At 43.4% G+C, this 23,603-nt stretch overlaps 2 protein-coding genes across 5 annotated transcripts in view; one reads left to right on the forward strand and one right to left on the reverse strand.

The window, feature by feature from the left end:
- Positions 1-1,032: 1,032 nt before the first annotated feature.
- The window catches only part of LOC110526465 (fibulin-7), a 97,425-nt gene continuing 74,854 nt past the window's right edge, over positions 1,033-23,603 (reverse strand). The window contains exons 1-8 of one of the 3 annotated variants that reach the window (XM_036980853.1): positions 21,380-21,499; positions 10,898-11,057; positions 10,176-10,346; positions 9,288-9,413; positions 2,575-2,757; positions 2,319-2,456; positions 1,705-1,840; positions 1,033-1,618 (exon numbers count right to left, since the gene is read on the reverse strand). In XM_036980853.1, the coding sequence (XP_036836748.1) occupies positions 1,255-1,618; positions 1,705-1,840; positions 2,319-2,456; positions 2,575-2,757; positions 9,288-9,413; positions 10,176-10,346; positions 10,898-11,057; positions 21,380-21,433 (1,332 nt within the window). In that variant the 5' untranslated portion in view covers positions 21,434-21,499 and the 3' untranslated portion in view covers positions 1,033-1,254. Of the gene's footprint in view, positions 1,619-1,704; positions 1,841-2,318; positions 2,457-2,574; positions 2,758-9,287; positions 9,414-10,175; positions 10,347-10,897; positions 11,058-14,372; positions 14,661-21,379; positions 21,500-23,603 lie in introns of those variants that run through there. The other 2 variants (XM_036980852.1, XM_036980854.1) reach the window with 2 other exon arrangements.
- LOC110526466 (C-type lectin domain family 18 member A) overlaps positions 21,299-23,603 on the forward strand; it is a 35,239-nt gene continuing 32,934 nt past the window's right edge. For both annotated transcript variants that reach the window (XM_036980850.1, XM_036980851.1), the window contains exons 1-2: positions 21,299-21,516; positions 22,352-22,443. In XM_036980850.1, coding sequence (XP_036836745.1) covers positions 21,390-21,516; positions 22,352-22,443 — 219 coding nt within the window. In that variant the 5' untranslated portion in view covers positions 21,299-21,389. The remainder of the gene's footprint in view (positions 21,517-22,351; positions 22,444-23,603) is intronic.

Genomic DNA, 23,603 nt, shown 5'->3' on the forward strand with positions numbered 1-23,603 from the left:
GCCTCGGGTACCAGCCTCCGCTGTTCTCATCTCAGTTCGCCGAGTCCAGCGTCCCCTCCGCTCAGGCTTTTGTCCAACGTTGCGAGCGCACCTGGAAGAGGGTCAGGTCTGCACTTTGCCGTTATAGGACGCAGACTGTGAGGGCTGCTAATAAGCGTAGAACTAAGAGTCCTAGATATTGTCGCGGTCAGAGAGTTTGGCTCTCCACTCAGAACCTTCCCCTTAAGACGGCTTCTCGCAAGTTGACCCCGCGGTTCATTGGTCCGTTCCGTATTTCTCGGGTCATTAATCCTGTCGCAGTTCGACTTCTTCTTCCGCGATACCTTCGTCGCGTCCACCCGGTCTTCCATGTCTCCTGTATTAAGCCCGTTCTTCGCGCCCCCGCTCGTCTTCCCCCCCCCCCCCCCCCATCCTTGTCGAGGGAGCACCCATCTACAGGGTCCGCAGGATTTTGGACATGCGTCCTCGGGGCCGTGGTCACCAGTACCTCGTTGATTGGGAGGGGTACGGTCCTGAGGAGAGGAGTTGGGTTCCCTCTCGGGACGTGCTGGACCGTGCGCTGATCGAGGATTTCCTCCGTTGCCGCCAGGTTTCCTCCTCGAGTGCGCCAGGAGGCGCTCGGTGAGTGGGGGGGTACTGTCATGTATTGTCATGTTGTGTCTTTCTGTCCTTTCCTTTCACCCTGTCTCCCTCTGCTGGTCGTATTAGGTTACCTTTTCTCCCCCGCTTTCCCCCAGCTGTTCCTTGTCTCCTCCTGACTACCTCGTCACCCCGTTTCCCACCTGTTCCCTTTTTCCCTCTGATTAGTCCCCTATATCTCTCTCTGTTTTTGTTCCTGTCCTTGTCGGATTCTTGTTTGTTGTGTTTCATGCCTGAGCCAGACTATCGTCATGTTTGCTGTAACCTTGTCCTGTCCTGTCGGAATCTGCCGGTCTATCTGAGCCTACCTATGTTTGGTTATTAAAGAAGCTCTGTTTAAGTTAGTTCGCTTTTGGGTCCTCATTCACTCACCGTAACACTTTCTGTCATTATAATTGATACAACTCTACCAAATGCATCCGTTCCTGCCATACCTGTATGTCTCGACTAAACTTCCCTCTCCTTTAGGTCCTTCTTTGTTCCTTAGGACTTAGTGCCTCACCCCTCCCAGCCTCCCAGCCCTATCCACTGCCACACTCCAAAACTCTTACCACAGTACTCCCTCCTCCCTCTCCTCATTCCACCCTCTAAATCCCTACCTTTCTCTCTCCCTCTCTAGAACTCATACTGGGAGATGAACATGGTGATCTTGGTGATGTACCGCCCCAGCTGGACCCCTTTCTCCAGCTCGGTCATCTCCACCTCTGCCTCCAGTGTAGCAGGGCCTTGCACCGGGCTCCCCAGCACCAGCTGGCCTGTCTGTCGGTCTGACCGCTGCACCGTGAAGTGGCGTCGGGCCTGCCCGCGGCCCAGCAGGGAGAAACGCAGCGTGTCGCCCATGAGGCGGAGGGCCGACACACGGAACATGGTGCGTGGTGCTGACAGGTTGGATACGACAGACAGGTAGTGGTGGGAGATGGAGTTAGGGGCCTGAGAGCACACCTTGTTGTCCACAGAGCAGGGGTTACGCTCGCAACGCCTGGGGAACAGGGAAAGAGAAGATTATATAGGCATTGAGAGGTGTATTATTGCAAGAGAGTGATAACTATAAGAGAAGGTACTCACAGGGGTGAGGTTTTGCTGTAGGTGGAGTTTCGTATGCGGGGGCAGTCCACACGTACACACTGGAACCCTCCGTAGGTGTTTATACACATCTGGTCCCGGGTGCAGTTATTCAGTCTGGTGGCACACTCATCTATGTCTACAGGCCATGGAGAGAGAGGGAGAATAATGTGTGTAAAAGTGAGGGAGGGACAGATAAAAAAAGACAGAGAGAAAATAGAGAGAGCGAGACAGAGAAATAACTGAGTTATTGTAGTTGCCTACAAAAACAAACATTTATTCAGACCAGATGTAGGGTTTGTTTAATTATTCAGCCAGTAGATAACAGAATTGCATGGAATTACAGATACAACGGATAGGAAATAATAGGAAACATTCATTATCATTCAGCCAAGTTATCTTCTTTCTCTTTGTGGTAGACTATTCAAATGTTTAGTATTCATCTGGTATAACTGGCAGGTTTTGAGGCAGAGGATATGATGGTGTGTGTGTGTGTGTGTGTGTGTTCAGCATTTGAGACTTTGGTACAGTGTGTGTGTGTGTGTGTGTGTGTTCAGCATTTGAGACTTTGGTACAGTGTGTGTGTGTGTGTGTGTGTGTGGGTGGTCTCCTTTCACCTTTGCAGTTGCGTCCGTCGCGGGTGACATTGTATCCAGCAGGACAGGTACAGCGGTAGCCTCCAGGAGTGTTAACACAGGCATGTAAACACAGCCGGCCAGCCTGACCCATGTGGAACAACTCACACTCATCAATGTCTGAAACACACACACACACATCAATTGCCATTGATGTCAGTTACAGTATATAACATTATGTGGTCAGACAGTGTGTATTTTTATGTTACCATAGCCATGGTAGCTGATTGTGGTGTACCTGTGCAAGTGGTGCTGTCACGCCCAGAGATGGTGTATCCGGGGTCACAGGTGCAGTGGGTGGTGCCCTGGACCTGCGTACAGCGAGACGGACGGACAAACGGACCAACAGTCACAGCCGGGGGAGAGATGGCAGCAGCCGCAGAGGAGGTGGCAGACGAGGTGTTCGTCATGGTGACAAAGACTGGAGAAAAAAGAAAGAGGGAGAAAAAGAAGGAGAGGAATGAGGAGAAGAGTGAAAATAAGGATGATTCTCATTGATATGGAGGTTTCTGACTCCAGTCTGAGGGCATGGCCATCTAAACATCTCCATCTTCAAATCAGTGCAGCTTATTTCTTTATAAAACACTATGGTTACCATGTGAACAAAGAGTTACAAATTAACTATTTGTTCCCAGGGTAACCACAGTGTTTGGAACAGTGTTGTGTTTGAGACCACCTAAAGCGAGACCAATTCATGACCAAGGAGTCCAGACCGAGACCAGACCGAGACCAGAGGGGGACAAGGGGTACGAGACCGAGTCCAGACCGAGACCAGAGGGGGACAAGGGGTACGAGACCGAGTCAAGACCAAGACCGGAGGGGGACAAGGGGTACGAGACCGAGTCAAGCCTGAGACCGGAGGGGGACAAGGGGTACGAGACCGAGTCAAGACCAAGACCAGAGGGGGACAAGGGGTACGAGACCGAGTCCAAACCGAGACCAGAGGGGGACAAGGGGTACGAGACCAAGTCAAGACCGAGACCAGAGGGGGACAAGGGGTACGAGACCGAGTCCAGACCGAGACCAGCGGGGGACAAGGGGTACGAGACCGAGTCAAGACCAAGACTGGAGGGGGACAAGGGGTACGAGACCGAGTCCAGACCGAGACCAGAGGGGGACAAGGGGTACGAGACCGAGTCAAGACCAAGACCAGAGGGGGAAAAGGGGTACGAGACCGAGTCAAGACCAAGACCGGAGGGGGACAAGGAGTACGAGACCGAGTCAAGACCGAGTCCAGACCGAGACCAGAGGGGGACAAGGGGTACGAGACCGAGTCAAGACCAAGACCGGAGGGGGACAAGGGGTACGAGACCGAGTCCAGACCGAGTCCAGACCGAGACCAGAGGGGGACAAGGGGTACGAGACCGAGTCCAGACCGATTCCAGACCAAGTCCAGAGGGGGACAAGGGGTACGAGACCGAGTCAAGACCAAGACCGGAGGGGGACAAGGGGTACGAGTCAAGACCAAGACCGGAGAGGGACAAGGGGTACGAGACCGAGACCAGAAAAATGGGAGTCCAATTCAAGACCATGATTGTAATTTTGTCAAATTGCCACAATTATAGCAGTTCAAAATGTCCAGTATTTCTGTGTTCATATTTCAGAAGAACATACATTCAGAATGGTAAAAAAATGCAGGCTGAGTGATAATAGAGCCACTCTACAATTTGTGAATAACCCAAACACAGTGTGAAATAATGAGGGCCTTCTACGCCTTCAGAGAAGGGCTAAGGATTTATAAAATAACTATAATTAATTATATTAAGATTTTCAATTAAGTTCTTATTTAATCACTTCAGTTTTCGTTGGAAAGGAAATGAACACTGGAGAGAAAAAAATATCCAATCAGGATTTTTCTTTGCTGGTCTCTGGGGAGATAAATCTAGCTAGCTAAGTCAGCCAATGGCTAGGCCATCAGAAGCTAGATAGCCTCCAACACTCTACTCAACAAATTGGATGCAGTCTATCACAGTGCCATCCGTTTTGTCACCAAAGCCCCATATGCTACCCACCACTGCGACCTGTATGCTCTTGTTGGCTGGCCCTCGCTTCCTACTCGTCACCAAACCCACTGGCTCCAGGTCATCTACAAGTCATTGCTAGGTAAAGCCCCACCTCAGCTCTCTGGTCACCATAGCCGCACCCAGCCGTAGCACACGCTCCAGTAGGTATATCTCATTGGTCACCCCCAAAGCCAATTCCTCCTTTGGCCGCCTTTCCTTCCAGTTCTCTGCTGCCAATGACTGGAACAAACTGCAAAAATCACTGAAGCTGGAGACTCATATCTCCCTCACTAACTTTAAGCACCAGCTGTCAGAGCAGCTCACAGATCACTGCACCTGTACACAGCCCATCCGTAAATAGCCCATCCCCATACTGTATTTATTTATTTATTTATTTATCTTGCTCCTTTGCACCCCAGTATCTCTAATTGCACATTCATCTTCTGCACATCTATCACTCCAGTGTTTAATTGCTATATTGTAATTACTTCGACACCATGGCCTATTTATTGCCTTACCTCCCTTATCTTACCTCATTTGCACACAATGTATATATAATTTTTTTCACTGTATTATTGACTGTATGTTTGTTTATACCATGTGTAACTCTGTGTTGATGTATGGGTCGAACTGCTTTGCTTTATTTTGGCCAGGTCGCAGTTGTAAATGAGAACATGTTCTCAACTAGCCTACCTGGTTAAATAAAGGTGAAATTAAAATAAATAGATAGATAGAAGGCATCTGCCATTCAACTGAATCAGGGCAACATTTTGGAGTGACAGTGGAATCAACCAATCACATTTTGACTTGTAATGGGTGGACCGTTTTTTACAAAACAAATCTGGAAACCTCTGCTTTCTGAAAGGCTGACAGGTCACTGCGCAATAGCAAGCAGTAGTTTTCCTATGATGTAGCTAACTATCTTTTGTTGTAGGCTAGTTTTTAGCGGCTGCAGAAGGTGTTATAGAAAAGGATGTTGCTAATTTGTTAGCTTCTCCCTTTTCAAGAATAACTTCTTGAATAAGTTAACATTTATCCTCATCTTTTGAGTGGAACTGTTTATTTTATTTCAGCTCCCTTGCTGTTGTTAACCATCTCTTTGAAAATAACATGTGTGAAACGTTGTTGCATTTAAACTTTAGGTCACCGGTTACTTTATGTGCTAAACGTGAAATATTTTGTGCAATGAAAAGTAATAGTTGTACATTTCGATGAAGAAATGCTTAGCCTAATGGTTGTTACCGGGTGCCGTAGTATTCTTATGATTGGAACCCACTGGCTTACTATGTCAGAGTGATTGGACTGCTTATTCTTTAACACCATGCTGTGTGTGACTGCTGTCTTTCCATTGGCCCTATGCCGTGGTGTAGTGGAGCCTGGAGAAGTAGGTATCCTCATATTTAGCAAAACAAATCTCAAATGGCCTGCCAAGCGAAGGAAAAATCTTATGTTTTTTAGATTTGCAATCTCTAAATCACACCTTTTTTAAATAGAAAAACAACTAAAATGTGACGTTCTAAGTCCACAACAGTGCTTAAAGCACATCAGGAGACCCTTTTGGAGGTCTGACAATATAGCTAATATATATTTTTGTCATAATCATGTATTATTTTTCTGTTTTTGCTCAAACTTGATTGGGTGTCCACCCAGGCCCACCACTGATGCAAACAGGGTATGATGACTGAATGCTCATCACAATAGCCTACTGACCTTATTTGCATACTCATTGTTGCCTTAGTTAGCATTTACTGGTAGATATCATACATTGAAAAGTATTTGCAACCTACCGTACAGGCTACCAATATCATTTTTCTTTGAGCTGCTCTTTGCCAACAAAACAGTTGAGAGCTGTGCATTCTTGCTGGCTGCAGTCGACATTCCGTTGAAACTAGGCTGTGTGTGCTGCGCACATGTAAATATACAGCTCTGGAAAAAAATGAAGAGACAAAATGATCCGTTTCTCTGGTTTTACTATTTATAGTTATGTGTTTGGGTGACTGAAAATCAGGGTTATTCCACCAAATATTGATTTCTGAACTCTTTCGAAGTTAAAACATTAGTATTGTGTTTAAAAATGAATATGAACTTATTTTCTTTGCATTATTCAAGGTCTGCATCTTTTTTGTTATTTTGACCAGTTGTCATTTTCTGCAAATAAATGCTCTAAAATACAATATTTTTATTTGTTGACAGTAGTTTAGAGAAAAAAACTAAAATGATAATTTTACCCAAACACATACGTATAAATAGTAAAACCAGAGAAACTGATCATTTTACCCCATCACACACCTATAAATAGTCAAACCAGAGAAACTGATCATTTTACCCCATCACACACCTATAAATAGTCAAACCAGAGAAACTGATCATTTTACCCCATCACACACCTATAAATAGTCAAACCAGAGAAACTGATCATTTTACCCCATCACACACCTATAAATAGTCAAACCAGAGAAACTGATCATTTTACCCCATCACACACCTATAAATAGTAAAACCAGAGAAACTGATCATTTTACCCCATCACACACCTATAAATAGTCAAACCAGAGAAACTGATCATTTTACCCCATCACACACCTATAAATAGTCAAACCAGAGAAACTGATCATTTTACCCCATCACACACCTATAAATAGTCAAACCAGAGAAACTGATCATTTTACCCCATCACACACCTATAAATAGTCAAACCAGAGAAACTGATCATTTTACCCCATCACACACCTATAAATAGTCAAACCAGAGAAACTGATCATTTTACCCCATCACACACCTATAAATAGTCAAACCAGAGAAACTGATCATTTTACCCCATCACACACCTATAAATAGTCAAACCAGAGAAACTGATCATTTTACCCCATCACACACCTATAAATAGTCAAACCAGAGAAACTGATCATTTTACCCCATCACACACCTATAAATAGTCAAACCAGAGAAACTGATCATTTTACCCCATCACACACCTATAAATAGTCAAACCAGAGAAACTGATCATTTTACCCCATCACACACCTATAAATAGTCAAACCAGAGAAACTGATCATTTTACCCCATCACACACCTATAAATAGTCAAACCAGAGAAACTGATCATTTTACCCCATCACACACCTATAAATAGTCAAACCAGAGCAACTGATCATTTTACCTCATCACACACCTATAAATAGTCAAACCAGAGAAACTGATCATTTTACCCCATCACACACCTATAAATAGTCAAACCAGAGAAACTGATCATTTTACCCCATCACACACCTATAAATAGTCAACCCAGAGAAACTGATCATTTTACCCCATCACACACCTATAAATAGTCAAACCAGAGAAACTGATCATTTTACCCCATCACACACCTATAAATAGTCAAACCAGAGAAACTGATCATTTTACCCCATCACACACCTATAAATAGTCAAACCAGAGAAACTGATCATTTTACCCCATCACACACCTATAAATAGTCAAACCAGAGAAACTGATCATTTTACCCCATCACACACCTATAAATAGTCAAACCAGAGAAACTGATCATTTTACCCCATCACACACCTATAAATAGTCAAACCAGAGAAACTGATCATTTTACCCCATCACACACCTATAAATAGTCAAACCAGAGAAACTCATAATTTTGCAGTGATCTCAAATTTTTCCAGAGCTGTATGTCACGTACTTTGCGATTGTGTAGGCTACTGTATGCATGGCTTCTTTATTGTTATACATAATTGATAAGCCGTATATCTCCACTACACTACTTTGATACGCATCACTGGGGATTAAGAAGTGAGTATACACAATGCCCATAAAAACAGTAGGTATACGGTGTATACCTGCATATAGCCTCCACTACGCCTCTGGCCCTTTGTTTAAAAAAAAAGTGCAGTCCTAAATGAGTCTGCTGGTATGACGATTGCTGTCCTTTCAGCGTCAAGAACCTGTCACACACTGAAGGCCTAGGTAAAATAGGTTCGCCACTGAAGGCCTAGGTCCAATAGGTTCGCCACTGCTCAAACATGTCTATACTAGATATAAAGAGCGCAGGTATTAATGTTTCAAGAAAGGAGTGTATATATTTGGCAAGGCAAAGCAGTTTTATGTGCTGACTGAATGGAAGCTGATAATTAGGAGTTTTTTACTGCGCTGGTCTCGGCTGGTCTCCAGAAGAAATGACCAGTTGTCACTATCCAAGACTGAGTCAAGACTGAGCACAAATGTATTGGACACAGAGATGAGATACTCAAAATGTTGTCTGGCGACCAGACGGGCGGTCGTCTCGACTTACTTGCAACTTAAGTTAGGCTACATTAAACGTTTTAATATTAAACATTCATGCAACACTGTAGTTTCCCAACATTTCCTGACCTCAGTGTTCACATCCATTGCACCATGCAGCCCTCTATCAGTGGGCTGTGTGTGAGTGGGATGATAGACTTATAGAAGCCTCCCACACAGTGCAAGCAGTGTTACTCATGGTCAAAGTCCATCTAAATCCCCATTAGTCTGTGTGTGGTTCTCACTTACAGCAGTGTACTGTACACAGGGGGGAGAAATGAAAACAAATAGACAGAGAGGAACAAAACCTAACTGGGCCGTATTGATTCGCTGGCTCTGCCTGGAGCCCTGAGTGTGTATGATAGCCCAGCCAGCCAGAACCAGCGAGAGGGAGTGGACCTGGGTCTCCCTCAGTGTCTGGCCCTTGTGTGTTGTTTTTACCAGTTAGCCATTGCATAGAGATATATAGGACTGTAAGTCCTGGTTCCAGTTTATAATATCAATAAGGCACCTCAAGGGTTTTGTTATATATATTAACCGTGGCCAATATACCACGGCTAAGGGCTGAGTCCAGGCACTTTGCGTTGTGCATAAGGACAGCCCTTATATTGGCCAATATACCACACCCCTTTGGGCCTTAATGCTTAAGCATCTCTACCTACATGTTGGCACAGGGCTCTGGCAGGTGGCTCCGGCCCAGCCTTTGGTACACGTGCAGGAGAACTGGTTCATCTCGTCCACACATGTCCCCCCGTTCAGACAGGGAGACGAGGCACACTCATTTATGTCTGAGGAAAGACAGGAGGAGTAAGGGATTAGTCAAGAGAGGAGAATGAAGTAATATTAGCCCTGATGTAAATGTTGGCTAGCTAACTCACTGACAAGCACAGGTGGAACCTTATAGCTCTGATGCATGAACTAAAAGAGAAAAGCTCCTTCTCTGTGTGTGTGTGTGTGTGTGTGTGTGTGTGTGTGTGCGCACACTCTTGCGTGCGTGAGCGTGAATGTGCATGCGTGTGAGTACTCGACATGACCGGAGCGAAAGGGATGGCCTGACTTTTAGTCTCACAGAACGTCTTTGAAGCATTATCTAAATGTTAGCAAGTTGTCAAGACAGAGGGCTGCTATAACTATGTGTCACAGTCACTGGATTCAATAACCCATTCTGGATGGCCATGAAAATACATAAAAAGGAAATTTGATAATGAAACTCATATGGATGCAAGCCATCTTATCTAGATAAATGTTAGTAATATGCATGAAGTTTAAAATGGGGGAAAGAGAGATAAAGAAAAGAGAGGGGGACACAAAGAGGATGCTGACAAGGACTTGAGAGAGATGGAAGAGCAGATAAAGAGATGAGTGATGGGACAGAGAAGAGGAAAGGAGAAGAGAAGAGAAAAGGGTGGGGGGGAAGAGACGCCAGAGAAAGAGAAGAAGTAGATAGTAGTGACAAAAGATAGTGATTTCACGTTGGATGTGTGTCTCCCTAATGGTTAACGTTAAGGTTAGGGGTAGAGTAATCTGTAACAGATGGTAGGGTCACTCACTGCGGCAGGTGGGCTGCTGGCCGCTCCAGGTGAGGCTCTCCTGACACATCCTGCTCTCTGCTCCCACCAACTCATAACCCGCATCACACAGAAAGTGAACCTCGTGACCTGGGGTCTGCGCCTTTCCCAACTTCCTGCTGTTGGCAGGCGTGTCCAGCTTTAGACAGGTATCTGTAAAGCGGTGGGGGGCGGTTGGTAGGGGGACATAAGCCATGACTTAACTCTCCAGCCATAGGTCCATAGGAGCTCAATTTAATTAACCTTTCTACCTACCGCTAACCACCAAATGTGAAATGACAAACCAGTAGTAGCAAAGGAATAACAATCCACCAGAGTTAACATTTTTAGAACGCAGCATGACACTGCATTTTTACAGCTAATTAGCATTTTTACCAGGACAAGTCGGTCTGGCTGGTGCTGTGTGTAGGCCTACACAACTTACTGAATCACGATTGGTTCTCGTTCATGAGGTTGACAACAATAGCAAAAACATTAGTAATATAAAACTTCTTCACATTCTTGCAACTGGTGTTTTTTATAAATAAATTATAAATTATAAAATAGATAGATTATAAAATAAAAAGCAGCAGGCCTACTAAAAACCATTTTAGGCATTTCAGTGTACTTAAAAAAACGTGAAGAAATCGAATTTAAGCCTATGGCTAAAATTGTAGGCTACATGTTGCTTCTTCAACCGATGTTTGGGCTGTGTGCAGACTTACCATTGTTTGCTTTGCCAGTCTGTTTAGTGGCTGTGTTCTGTAGCAAGTTGAGTTTCTTCCTCAGGGTGCGGAGGCTCTGAAGGTATGCAGCCTCGTGGGTCGACAGCAGCTTCTGGACCTGCTTTAGGGAGCTCTGCATGTCCTGCCTGCTGGGACAGTCCTATAGGGACAGGGCATGGTAAGCAGGTGAATACTTTTTTGTCCAATAGAAACAGGGGAAGTCAGGGACAGTGGAAGAGTTCAAAAGTGTTATACAGGGAAAAACTTGACAAGAGAGTCATCCCCAAAAAGGCAATTCTTTTGCAGAGTTACTGTATTTTAAAAATCCGTAATACAGGAAGATCTTAATTGCATTTTAGCGAAGGGGCACGTTACAAACATGGGTTGAGGAACATGCAAGTTTATTTTTCCTATGCTAACATAGGCTACACAGAGCACATTCATTGCCTAATGAAGTGCAGTTACAGTTGATAGATGACTGCCTAATTTAAACTCAAGTCAGGGACCGTGAGACACAGGTGACTTGGTCAGAAGATGGAGGCAGAACTCATTCTTACATTAGCTTCCTAGAATTTGACATCACTCAGTTATACAAACCACATTCACTGCAAAAGCAAATGTCCTCACAACTTAATCACTGGAAAGAACAGAGAAATGACCTCACCAACAAGTTAATGTTGGAATAACAGGACAGAAGTACAGCAGCTACTGTACATTGGCTTGAGTTATGAATGATACTCTAGCATCTGGTGAGCACATGAAGTGGTTTGTTACTGCAATTAGAAAGTATTTTAGGGGTTTTCCTAAGATAGCACTGAAATTTAAAGAATGTAGTGTACAGTACCTAAAAGTAACTAAAAAGGCATATGGTCACTGGTCTGGGTTTCTAGGGAGACCAGAGAAGAGACATCAGAGTAGACATGCCTGCTTCAACACTACATCAGCACTCAGATGGTCATGTTTTTAATCTCACTGTACACAGTAGGCAGCCTAGTCGATGTGGTGAATGAATTAATTGAGCCGGCGACATCATCTCCCTGATTGTCTGACCTACTGTACAAGTGAACCAAGAGTTCTGAGCACGCATGGGCATCTCAACAACCCCTACCACCAGCTGGGGAGCTTGAAGTCAGAGGTGGCTGTAGTGTTGGTAGGCTGGTAGGCTTTTGCCTTTGTGCAAAGTGAGTTGTTCTCTAGTGGTAGTAGTTTTATGTTTTGGAGGTTGCATGCTTATGCCCCTGGTGGTGTTACTTGATGGTGCTAGAGGGAAGTCCTGTAGGCCTCCTGTACGGTCTAAGGGGGTTGCTGTGAAACACTAAAGACACACTCCATGAGTGAAAGAGTGGCTCCAATCCTATCTGGACTCATTCTCATAACAGATTCCCATCACACGAAAGCCCCTCCCAGTCTGCCTTCTCTCATATCCCAGCCTATCTCTGCTCTTCAATCTCTTTAGCCCATAAGTCTCTGAAAGTTCTGACAGTCAGTGGAATGATCTCCTTGGAGGCATAAAAAATGTTGCTTGCTCATAGCGTTCATTGTTTGATGAAGGGGTGGGTGTACGTACTGTAGGTTTTGATGCAGGGGTGGGTGTACTGGTGGTTTTGATAAAGGGTAGGGAGGCTGTTTGGGGTCAGATGGTGTGGAGGGTAAACATTCACCCAGAGGGTAAACATCACCTGTGTATGAGGCACAGCCTCTCCTCCCATTGGCTGAGAAAATCAGGGAGTGTTAGTAGTATATTTTTCCTAAACTCTCACTCTCTCTTTCAACTCTCTCCCTCCTCCTCTCTGTCCTCTCATGAATGTTTTCAGAGAGCCAATTAGTGTTTTCATCTGGCAGAAGTTATGTAAGAAAAGTAAATATTTGGTCATCCTGTGAAAACACCTGGCTGATTGAAACTGGAGCAGGGAGCTGGGCTGCTGGAGCGAAATCAGTCAGGACGGCGGGAGGGAGGGAGAGAGGGAGGGAAAGGCTGCTGTTTGTGTGCCCCAGCGATAATGTCCTCTTTCTGCCTCCGCTGCAAAACATTTCATGCATTTGCATTTCATGTGTCTGTGACATTATCTTGGTGTGCCTAGGTAACATATCTATAGCCTCCTTCAGTAAGTTCTGAGCTGCTCTTTGAATCGAGAGGTGTGCAGTGCAATGATGAAGGCCAAAGTAGCATGGTGATCTAATCCAAGGATTCTAGATTGTTCTAAGTGAATTATGTGATGCAGAAAGGTTTTGCATAAAAGGAAAAGTGTCCTGTAGCTAATAATACTCTGGCTGACCTTGTTCAATTATGTAATCACTGCATGGCTTCAGTTCTGCAGTGTGAGTTGTGCCATGACAAGAACAAGCCAAATATCACTAACGAGACCTGAACAGACTCCTCATACACACAGCTCATTACCACACAGTACATCATGATCTTAACTAAATGTGGACAAAAACTAAATTGAGTCCAAATTTGACATTCCACATGAATTTCTAACTGAACAACAGAAAGAGTACAGCATAGCACACACACACACACACACACACACACACACACACACACACACACACACACACACACACACACACACACACACACACACACACACACACACACACACACACACACACACACACACACACACACACACACACACACACACACACCAACCTGCTGTAATATAGACCCTTGTCCTTGGACAAGGTAGAGAGGTTTAGCAGTTTTGTGCTGAAACACGTCAGAGGTGTTGGGTCTATTCATGGTGATGGGCCTCTCGGTGTCTGGACATGCATGCAAGGGGCCTTAGTAATCGTTTGTGCAGCTTGCCTGGGAATTGAGGTCGACCAAACACCAGTTCTATCAATGGGTGTCTGTCCATGTCATGATGCATGGATAATGACCTTATAGCTGGACTTGCAGGCTCTTGCATTTGACAAGAGATTGACACTTCAGCTTGATGCGTTTTGACCTTCAACAACACCCAGACATCAATGCTGCATCCCTCAGTGTTAGATGTTGAATTAAAGCCTGTCCATGAAAAGGGCATTCAGACAACCTTTCTCTCAGGTCTATTTTCTCAGTTGTAAATCTGTGTGATATTTACCCACAGTCTTTTCAGGTCATTACAGATAATGGCAAGAATTTTAACTATGTCCCGAGGCTATATGTGATAATTAATTGGTCTGGAAATGTTTTCTGAGTTTATTACATTAATGGACTACCTAAAGCATGTCAGAAACCACAATAGACTACATTAAATCGTAACACACTCATAGAGATTATAATGGTAACCCATGATCATATCAAATTCAGCAATTTACATAGATTTGACGTTTTACTCTGTGATATGTAGTGTGATATGTGCTTTTAAATCAGCTACATTTTTGATTGGACCAACCAGTTGTGCAAAATAAATCCAAGAAACACCATTTGTTGTCTCTTAATAGTGGCCAAGGTGCCCTCATGACACTGACAACCGCAGGAAACACTCACCTGCCCAAATGCAGCGAGGATTGGACAAAGACACAGGAACACAATGACAGCGTGCATCCAAATCATTTTCAGTTAATCCTGTACTGCGCTTACACTCAGTCCCGAAGCGCGCTGGGTTGGGTATCTTCTGGGTACAGTGAATTTCCAGTGTGTAAAATGCGCTTATAAGCACCTCAGTGGTATTTGTGAGAAACGCTATTAATTCATTCACATGTCAGACAAGATGCCAAAGCAAAACTTTATGGAATGTAGGGTTTACTCGTCGAGAACCAATCAGGTTATGGGACTAGAAGACCTGTTGACCACATTTGACAAAATAACCATTGCGTAGGCATGTGTAACTCTTTTCCTTTTTTTGGAAGGCACATGGCACATTTCCTCCCTCATGAAAGCCTCTCAGATGTGGAATTTGTAAACTGAAGAGAAAAACACATTCATCAGGAAGCTTGGATGGATTGAGGCAAGCTCCACTGGGCAGTTGGCACTGTGGGAAGGTGACAAGCAGGGTAATGTGAGACACAACTCATACAGGTTGCATCTTCTCATGATTTACGAGGAAATGTAAACCCATCTTTCATTAGGGAAATAACTATGTAACACAGGAATACATATAACCTACTTGAGCAGCACACATTTTGTTGAATTAACTCAGCCTTGTGCTTATTACCAGGTAATTACAGTAGCCTAATGGACAATGAGTCTGTGTTCCAATGTGTTTTTTTGTTATCTTGAGTGGCAGACATCCTGAGAGTAAAAGTGTACTGTTGAATGAGCATAGAAAGTGGGGAAGGTGTGCCCTCTGCAGGGAGTAAGTGTCCATCACCTTGCCATCATCTAATACAACGGTCCTGTTCTCATCTCCCCAGCAGAACACACCTAACACCACCACTACCATGGAAGTATAGCTGAGGTTAGTTATTCTGTCGTACCCCCTGCCCGGTGAACGTTCTCATACCATAAAAACATTCTCATGCCATAATCAGCTCCAGATAGTAAATCACCAACTGCTGAAGCATCAAGAGTCCTGTTTCAGCACAGACCTGTCAGTGAGTTAGATCTGATTCCACCTGTAACTGATCCAACCACCCACCCACGTAGTATAGACCCACGGTGACTGCACTGAACAGTACTGCATTTACTGGCCTCTACTTTACTGCTCCTTTCTTTTCTGCTTGCTCAGCTATAGTTCTATCCCACTGTCCATTATGATACACATGTATCCCTTCTGCATTCCATTCTATTCCAGGGCTTGTGGTTCTGCATCACTCATCACAGGGACCTCCACACCCGCCCTCTTGGGTAAAATATGTCTCTTTCACGACTCATTGACATGATGGTCTCAAATCCCCCAGGACAGCACTGAAGACAACAGTCACACAACAGTAACTTCCCCACTACCACCCGCCCACCTACTCACCCATGTACAGTAAACCATCCTACTGAAAGCCCTTCACTAGGCCCAGGATGGGGTATAAGCATCACTCCCATGTCTGAATCTCTGTCCTACTCACTGAGGTGACTCGGCGCTACTACAGTACCTTCCCTAATCCTAGTAGGTGATGTCACTATGGGAGGATAATGGGAAGAGAGCTGCATGTAGAATCAATAGCCCATGACCAGTGAGTGGTTTGTGACTGGTTGGTGTCTGTTCTTTTATATCTTTGAGAATATAATACTGAAACACGAGATGGCTCTCAGTCCTGTGAGATGCTTCTGTACTGAGAAGCAGAACAGCACAGTTAGTTGAGGTTCTGTTGAAACTGGTTCCCCAATACACACCCCCTACCCCCTGTCCTTCAGTTTCTGTGGGGAACACACACATACAGTACGAACCCTCAAATTAAATCAGATTCTTAAGAATACACAAGTTTGGAGGGATTTATTGTGAAATTTCATTTTTGATTACATGTGCGCATATTATTTGCTACTAATGGTCAAGACATTTGATGTGTTTGTGTGTTGTGCGGCGGGGTGTAGTTGGAAATGTTGGGTTTCGATGTGATGATGGAGAATGATTGGGTATCAGAACTCTTCTGTTCAGCAGACGTTTCATAGTTTCACTGTGGTGATTATATTGTCTTGCTGACTTTGTGGGGATCTACTGCTGTAGTAGACCACAACGTAACAAAGGATTCCTGAAAGATGGGTGAGATTGCTCGTCATGGTGTGTGAGCATCCCTGATTATTGAAACTTATCTCATTCTATAGTTGTACTTTGTGTTTGCAGAGATTGGCCATAAAGAGATGGCATAGGAACACCTCTGATTATTTGGTCTCTCTCACAGTGTTACCCACTATTGCATAAAGGCGGACTGAGCTATTTCTTTCAGCGCTACACTCTGCAATCACTGTAGTTACCTATCCTGAGGAAATAGGACAAGCGGTGCAGATTTCTCCAAATGAATGCCATAGTTAGGACTGTAATGCCAGTCATTTGTAGCCCAGTCTCATCAAATGCACACACACATATGTTCTTTGGAAAACCTTAATTAAAAAAAAGCCACATGTCAGATATTTGTTATGTCTGTTGCCTTCAGTGAAACATTTTCATTGTGAGTGTAGAAGTTGTAGATGTTATTCTCATGGATCAGTGACTGTCACACCCTGACCACAGAGAGCCTTTTTATTGTCTATTTTGGTTAGGTCGGGGTGTGACTAGGGTGGGTAATTTAGGTTGTTTTATTTCTATGTTGGCCTGGTATGGTTCCCAATCAGAGGCAGCTGTTTAGCGTTGTCTCTGATTGGGGATCAAATTTAGGCAGCCATTTCCCCACTGTTTTGTTATGGGATCTTGTTTATGTGTAGTTGCCTGTGAGCACTACATAGCTTCACGTATCTTTTGCTTTTTATTGTTTTGTGCGTTTCACATCAATAAATATGTGGAACCCATATCACGCTGCGCTTTGGTCCGAATGTTCTTACGATGATCGTGACAGTGACACTGATCTCTGCTCTGTTTGGGCTTCTTGTCTATCTCTCAAGTACGGTCGGTATATGTTGTTAATAAAGAGTTTAGGCTACAGTAATTGACTTGTGCTAACACGGATGTAACCTACTGTTGTATATAGCTTGCCCTACACCACACCTGGGATCACTCAGATAGGTCTACTGACAGTCACCTTTGGCTTTTAATGTATGTTTTCTTGATTGTTTTACATAGGGTATACATTGGCCTTAGGGCTGGTCCAGACAATTGGTCGATCAAAAGTCGTCTGCCCTTTCGACCAAATCGATTGTTGGACATTTTTTAAGGTCTATTTTTCCATATATACACACATCCTATGTGTTTTACAGTGGTGACCTGTCATTCAGGGCAGATGGGGCTCTGTTTAGCTACTATACTGTATATATGTCGTGTCTTTGGCATCATTAAACCGAAGACTTATTTTTATCAAATAAATTCTCTGTAATTATTATTACGTGACTAACTTAATCATGTAAATGTAATTAACTAGAAAGTCGGGGCACAAAGTTATACTTTTCCTAATATAACTTTCAGATATTTTAATATCTGATCAATTAGTCTTCTAATTAATGAATTATTCTTTACCTCACGTTAGTCTCATTCAAAAAGTCGTAAATTGTTGGTTATCTGCACGAACCCAGTCTTCTCTATGAATTATCCATACATCAATTGTCTTAAATAATTTATTTACTAACTAAATAATCACAGAAATGCATAAATAAACCAACAGTAGATATGGTTACAAGGAAATGATAGCGGAGTTTCCCTAGTGGGATAAACTGGTATCGCGGCTTGGTGGACAAAAGGGAAGTGGGGGTCGACTGAGAAAGACGGGAATTACGCAAATGAGTCACTATACACTTGATAATTATATTAATTTAAATGCTAATCCTTTGCACATGAACGGTCACTCATTCGGGAATAATTGCAATCAATATATATTTACGCTGAGTGTGTCGTCCTAATATCTGTTGGAATCGTCCGTCTTTCTGTTGGAGAGTTCGCCTGATCGTCTCTTGTGGCTAGAATGTATACTTCAGAGTCCCATTTCAGAAATGTTCTTGTAGATAGATGTTTTGGCGGTTGTCGGTCTTCGCGTTCAATGGTACAGAATTCCTAGCTGCAGACTAGTAATTAGTATCAAAGATTTGTTCTTATTCTGTCGGTATCGATAGTCTCAGAGTTTAATCATGTGGTATGGTTAAGAATTCAGCAATATACTCAAACCGTAGCCCTCTCGTAATTGAGGTAAGCTTGGTCTGCAGATGATTCTCCAGGTGGGGGTATATTCGGAAGAGCAGAAAATGGCTGTCCCATGACGCCAGATCAATGTCTGTGCTCATGGGGCGGGCCAATGACTTAGTTAACTTTAAAGGGAATTGGGTTCCCTTAAACAGTTTAAATTAACATTACATAAGTTCACAAATAGTTTAATCTTTACTCATTCATTTTATACAACAATTAGATGCAAGCTTCATAACTGAGACTCTTGTACAAACAGAGTTATGTGTGGCTGTATTGTCTCTCATGAGTGTCTCTCATGAGTTTCACAAACATTAAACGAAATGGACCGGTCGTAGCTGGATTCTTCCCCGACCGTGTACACCTTCTCCAAAACATGTACATTGTTCAGTTCTCAAGTTCTATGCTGGAGAAGAGGTTCCTTTGTTCTCCTGTGAAACCTTCTCTCTCTCTATACTGTCTGGCCATGAGGAAGAGAGTCTCCTCCAGGGATTTACGACCTGAGATAACAGCAGCCTGGGTGTAGGCGAGAAAGAGAGGGGGAAGGCATGCTATACCCAAAGAGGGCCACGTCATGACATACAGTATATATATATATACAGTTGAAGTCGGAAGTTTACACACACGTAGATTGGTGTCATTAAAACTCATTTTTCAACCACTCCACAAATTTCTTGTTAACAAACTATAGTTTTGGCTAGTCGGTTAGGACATCTACTTTGTGCATGACACAAGTAATTTTTCCAACAATTGTTTACAGACAGATTATTTCACTTATAATTTACTGTATCACAATTCCAGTTGGTCAGAGGTTCACATACACTAAGTTGACTGTGCCTTTAAACAGCTTGGAAAATTCCAGAAAATGATGTCATGGCTTTAGAAGCGTCTGATAGGCTAATTGACATAATTTGAGTCAATTGAAGGTGTACCTGTGGATGTATTTCAAGATCTACCTTCAAACTCAGTATCTCTTTGCTTGACATCAATGGAAAATCAAAAGAAATCAGCCAAGACCTCAGAAAAAAAATTGTAGACCTCTACAAGTCTGGTACATCCTTGGGATAAATTTCCAAATGCCTGAAGGTACCACGTTCATCTGTGCAAACAATAGTACGCAAGTATAAACACCATGGGACCACACAGCCGTCATACCGCTCAGGAAGGACGCGTTCTGTCTCCTAGAGATGAACGTACTTTGGGAAGACACTCTTGGCATTCTCTCAATATGTGAAGACACTCTTGGCATTCTCTCAATATAGAAAATAGTAAAAAATAAAGAACCGTTGAATGAGTAGGTGTGTCCAAACTTTTGACTGGTACTATATATGTATTTTTTACATATCAAATATCAATTTGCAAACAATGTAAAAAAAAAATGTTAATAAGGCCACATACAACATGTTCTCTTTTTAGCTTTATTGAGTGAGGCCATTCTCTCAACCTTTTTTATGAGGTAGTACCTGGAATGCATTTCAATTAACAGCTGTGCCTTGTTAAAAGTGAATTTGTGGAATTTCTTTCCTTCCTAATGCCCAAATAAATGCTTCACAGAGTTCAAGTAACAGACACATCTCATCATCAACTATTCAGAGGAGACTGTGAATCAGGCCTTCATAATCGAATTGCTGCAAAGAAATCACTACTAAAGGACACCAATAATAAGAAGAGACTTGCTTGGGCCAAGAAAAACGAGCAATGGACATTAGACCGGTGGAAATCTGTCCTTTTGGTCTGATGAGTCCAAATTTGAGATTTTTGGTTCCAACCGACGAGTCTTTGTGAAACGCAGAGTAGGTGAACGGATGATCTCCACATGTGTTGTTCGCACCGTGAAGCATGGAGGAGGAGGTGTGATGGTGTGGGGGTGCTTTGCTGGTGACACTGTCTGTAATTCATTTAGAATTCAAGGCACACTTAACCAGCATGGTTCCACAGCATTCTGCAGCGATAAACCCATCTGGTTTACGCTTAGTGGGACTATCATTTGTTTTTCAACAGGACAATGACTCAATACACCTCCAGGCTGTGTAAGGGCTATTTGACCAAGATGGAGAGTGATGGAGTGCTGCATCAGATGACCTGGCCTCCACAATCACCCGACCTCAACCTAATTGAGATGGTTTGGGATGAGTTGGACCGCAGAGTGAAGGAAAAGCAGCCAACAAGTGCTCAGCATATGTGGAAAATCCTTCAAGACTGTTGGAAAAGCATTCCAGGTGAAGCTGATTGAGAGAATGTCAAGAGTGTGCAAAGCTGTCATCAAGGCAAAGGGTGGCTACTTTGAAGAATCCAAAATATAAATATATTTTTATTTGTTGAAAACGTTTTTGCTTACTACATGATTCCATATGTGTAATTTAATAGTTTAGATGTCCTCACTGTTATTCTACAATATAGAAAATACTAAAATAAAGAAAAAACATTGAACGAGTAGGTGTGTCAAAACTTTTGACTGGTACTGTATGTATATATTTTTTTAGCTAAACAGACTAAACAACCCACCGGGTCACCACTGCACGACTTGATACTGATTTGATTTATATGGTTAAAAGGTCAGCCAAGCTTTTAGAAGTTTGGTTGTCCGTGTGGGTTTATCGCTGATCGTGTATCATTCATTCAACTAAAGTTTGAGTAGCGGCCAACTGTGTGCGTCTGAGTGGATAAGAACAGTTGCAAAATGTTGACAACTTGTGGGAAGGGGAGAGAGAGAGTGGGAGTGAAAGAGAGGGAGAGAAGAGGAGGGGAAAAGAGGGAGCCACTTGTCCACGAGGAGTTTAGAGTACTTGGCACGATTTACCTCAGTAGCAATGGGGTCTCTAACTGGTCCCTCGTGTCTGCTTCTGTTTTTCATGGTGACCCTCCAGACCCTGAACAGCACCCAAGCGAATAGGATAATCACGGAGAAACCGGGCCGCGCTGATTCATCTGAGAGCGGTAAGAGTGCGCATCGCCTGTTCTGTGTTCGGCTTAGCGCTGGTCAGAGGAAAACATCTGGGTGGCCGATGCACGCGATACAGTATATGTGAAGAAAAGTGTGATTGTTTTTATTAACTTCTCTTGCAAAGACCCTGAGAGGGTCTGCTAACATTTTAGCAGACCCTCTCATCCAGTGCGACTTATCGTAATGAGTGCATATTCACACTGGGACCCCGTGGGAATCGAACCCACAACCCTTGCGCCATGCTCTATCAACTGAGCCATACTGGACTAACTAACTCATTTTAAGCAGATACAACTTGTAAGTTGTCATCTGTTTCCTACATTCCATCTTAACTTGTAAATTGCTCAAATGTGATTAGCATTTAGGCTAAACAGCCGATAACATTCATTAGTCAATTATGCTATGCTATGTTTAATCAATATAACCTATGCGATTTTTCTTCTTTCCCAATAAAATAAAGAATGCTATAGGATTGTGAAAACTGTAAGATTTTGTTATATTTCTGTCAGAATCCTATTTGTGAAAAACCTCCTCAGTAAGGCTACAAGGCCTATATATTGAATAGAGATATTAGTTATCCAATGATAGGCCATACACATTTCAGTTCTCCAAATGATAGGCCATACACATTTCAGTTCTCCAAATGATAGGCCATACAAATTTGTTTAGCCTATGGCATGTACAGGCTGTGGATATACACTGTCCCAATGTTGTGGAGTGTTACTATATCAGACCTTTCAGCCAACCCCCTTGCCCCCCTTGCAGACACTTGCATTCCATTGCCATGGTGACCGGTCCTAAATAATTGTGTGCTTTTCTTTATTCCAGGGCTTGGGTTGAAGGAGCATTTTCTGATTGTTACACAGCACAATAGGCTGCGCAGCTGGGTCACCCCCATGGCCGCTAACATGCAGAAAATGGTTAGTTGCCTTGCCTGCCTTTCATTATATTTATTGTGTGTGTGTGTGTGTGTGTGTGTGTGTCAGTTTGTCTATTTGTCTGATTGGGGAGGATAGGCTGGTCCTAGCTCTATGATGGCAACTTCTACCCGGAGCTGTAAGCAAATGTAACTATGCCGACTGCCGTGTTGCCATGCAGGCTGGCCCCTTTGAAACACATCACTGAGTTACATGGCTGCTGCTGCCTGCTGGACACCAAGGTCACCTGAAATAGAGCCCTGCCAGAAACCCTCCCCTGTGCTCTTTCCCATGCTCCCAATTACAGTTTGTCACAGAGTCTATCTCTTGGTTAACCGAGCCCTTGGAAAAGGCCCTCCGTTTGATCCATGATTTATAACAAAGCTATATATTATATCCAAAGGTACTGTACAGATCAGTTGAAATCGTATCCTCATAAGTAGTCACAGTTCCTCCCTCTCTGAGGGTATCCCCATTTCCCCATCTCTAACAACTTAACAAAGGCAGCGACACCAGAGATTTCTCACAGGGTATCTTCTGTTGAAACGTTGATATTCCCAACAGTGAGAGACAGTGGGGATCCGTGTGTAAATGTAGACAGTGCATGTTCCAGTCACGGGGGCACTGACATCACAGCTGTTCTGTATGGTGCTGTCTGGCAGGGTGTTAATGCTGAAGGCCATAAACACTGTGTGGGGTGGATCTGGGATCTGTCCCTGGGGCTCTGAGATAGACATATCTGTTAGGGACCAGGAGGATTACATACTGTGTCTCTCGGTCTCTACTCAAACTAACAGGCAGGATAGATGTTATATCAGTGTGTGTAGATGAAGTCAATGGCAGTGCCTCCCTGGTGGCTCAGTTAGATTTAGGGTTTCCTCACTTTTAGAATCATTGTTTGCCCGCAGACTGACTAGTCATGTGAAAATTACAGCGTATACAGTGCCTCAGCAAGTATTCAGACCCCTTGACTTATTCTACATTGTGTTGTGTTACAGCCTGAATTCAAAATGGATTACATTTTTTTCTCCCTCTCACCCATCTACACACAATATCCCATAATGGCAAAGTGAAAACATGTTTTTAGAAATGTTTGCGAATGTATTGAAAATGAAATACAGACATATTTAATTGACATACGTATTCACACCCCTGAGTCAATA

This window comes from Oncorhynchus mykiss, chromosome 6 (genome assembly GCF_013265735.2).
Source record: "Oncorhynchus mykiss isolate Arlee chromosome 6, USDA_OmykA_1.1, whole genome shotgun sequence".
NCBI lineage: Eukaryota > Metazoa > Chordata > Actinopteri > Salmoniformes > Salmonidae > Oncorhynchus > Oncorhynchus mykiss.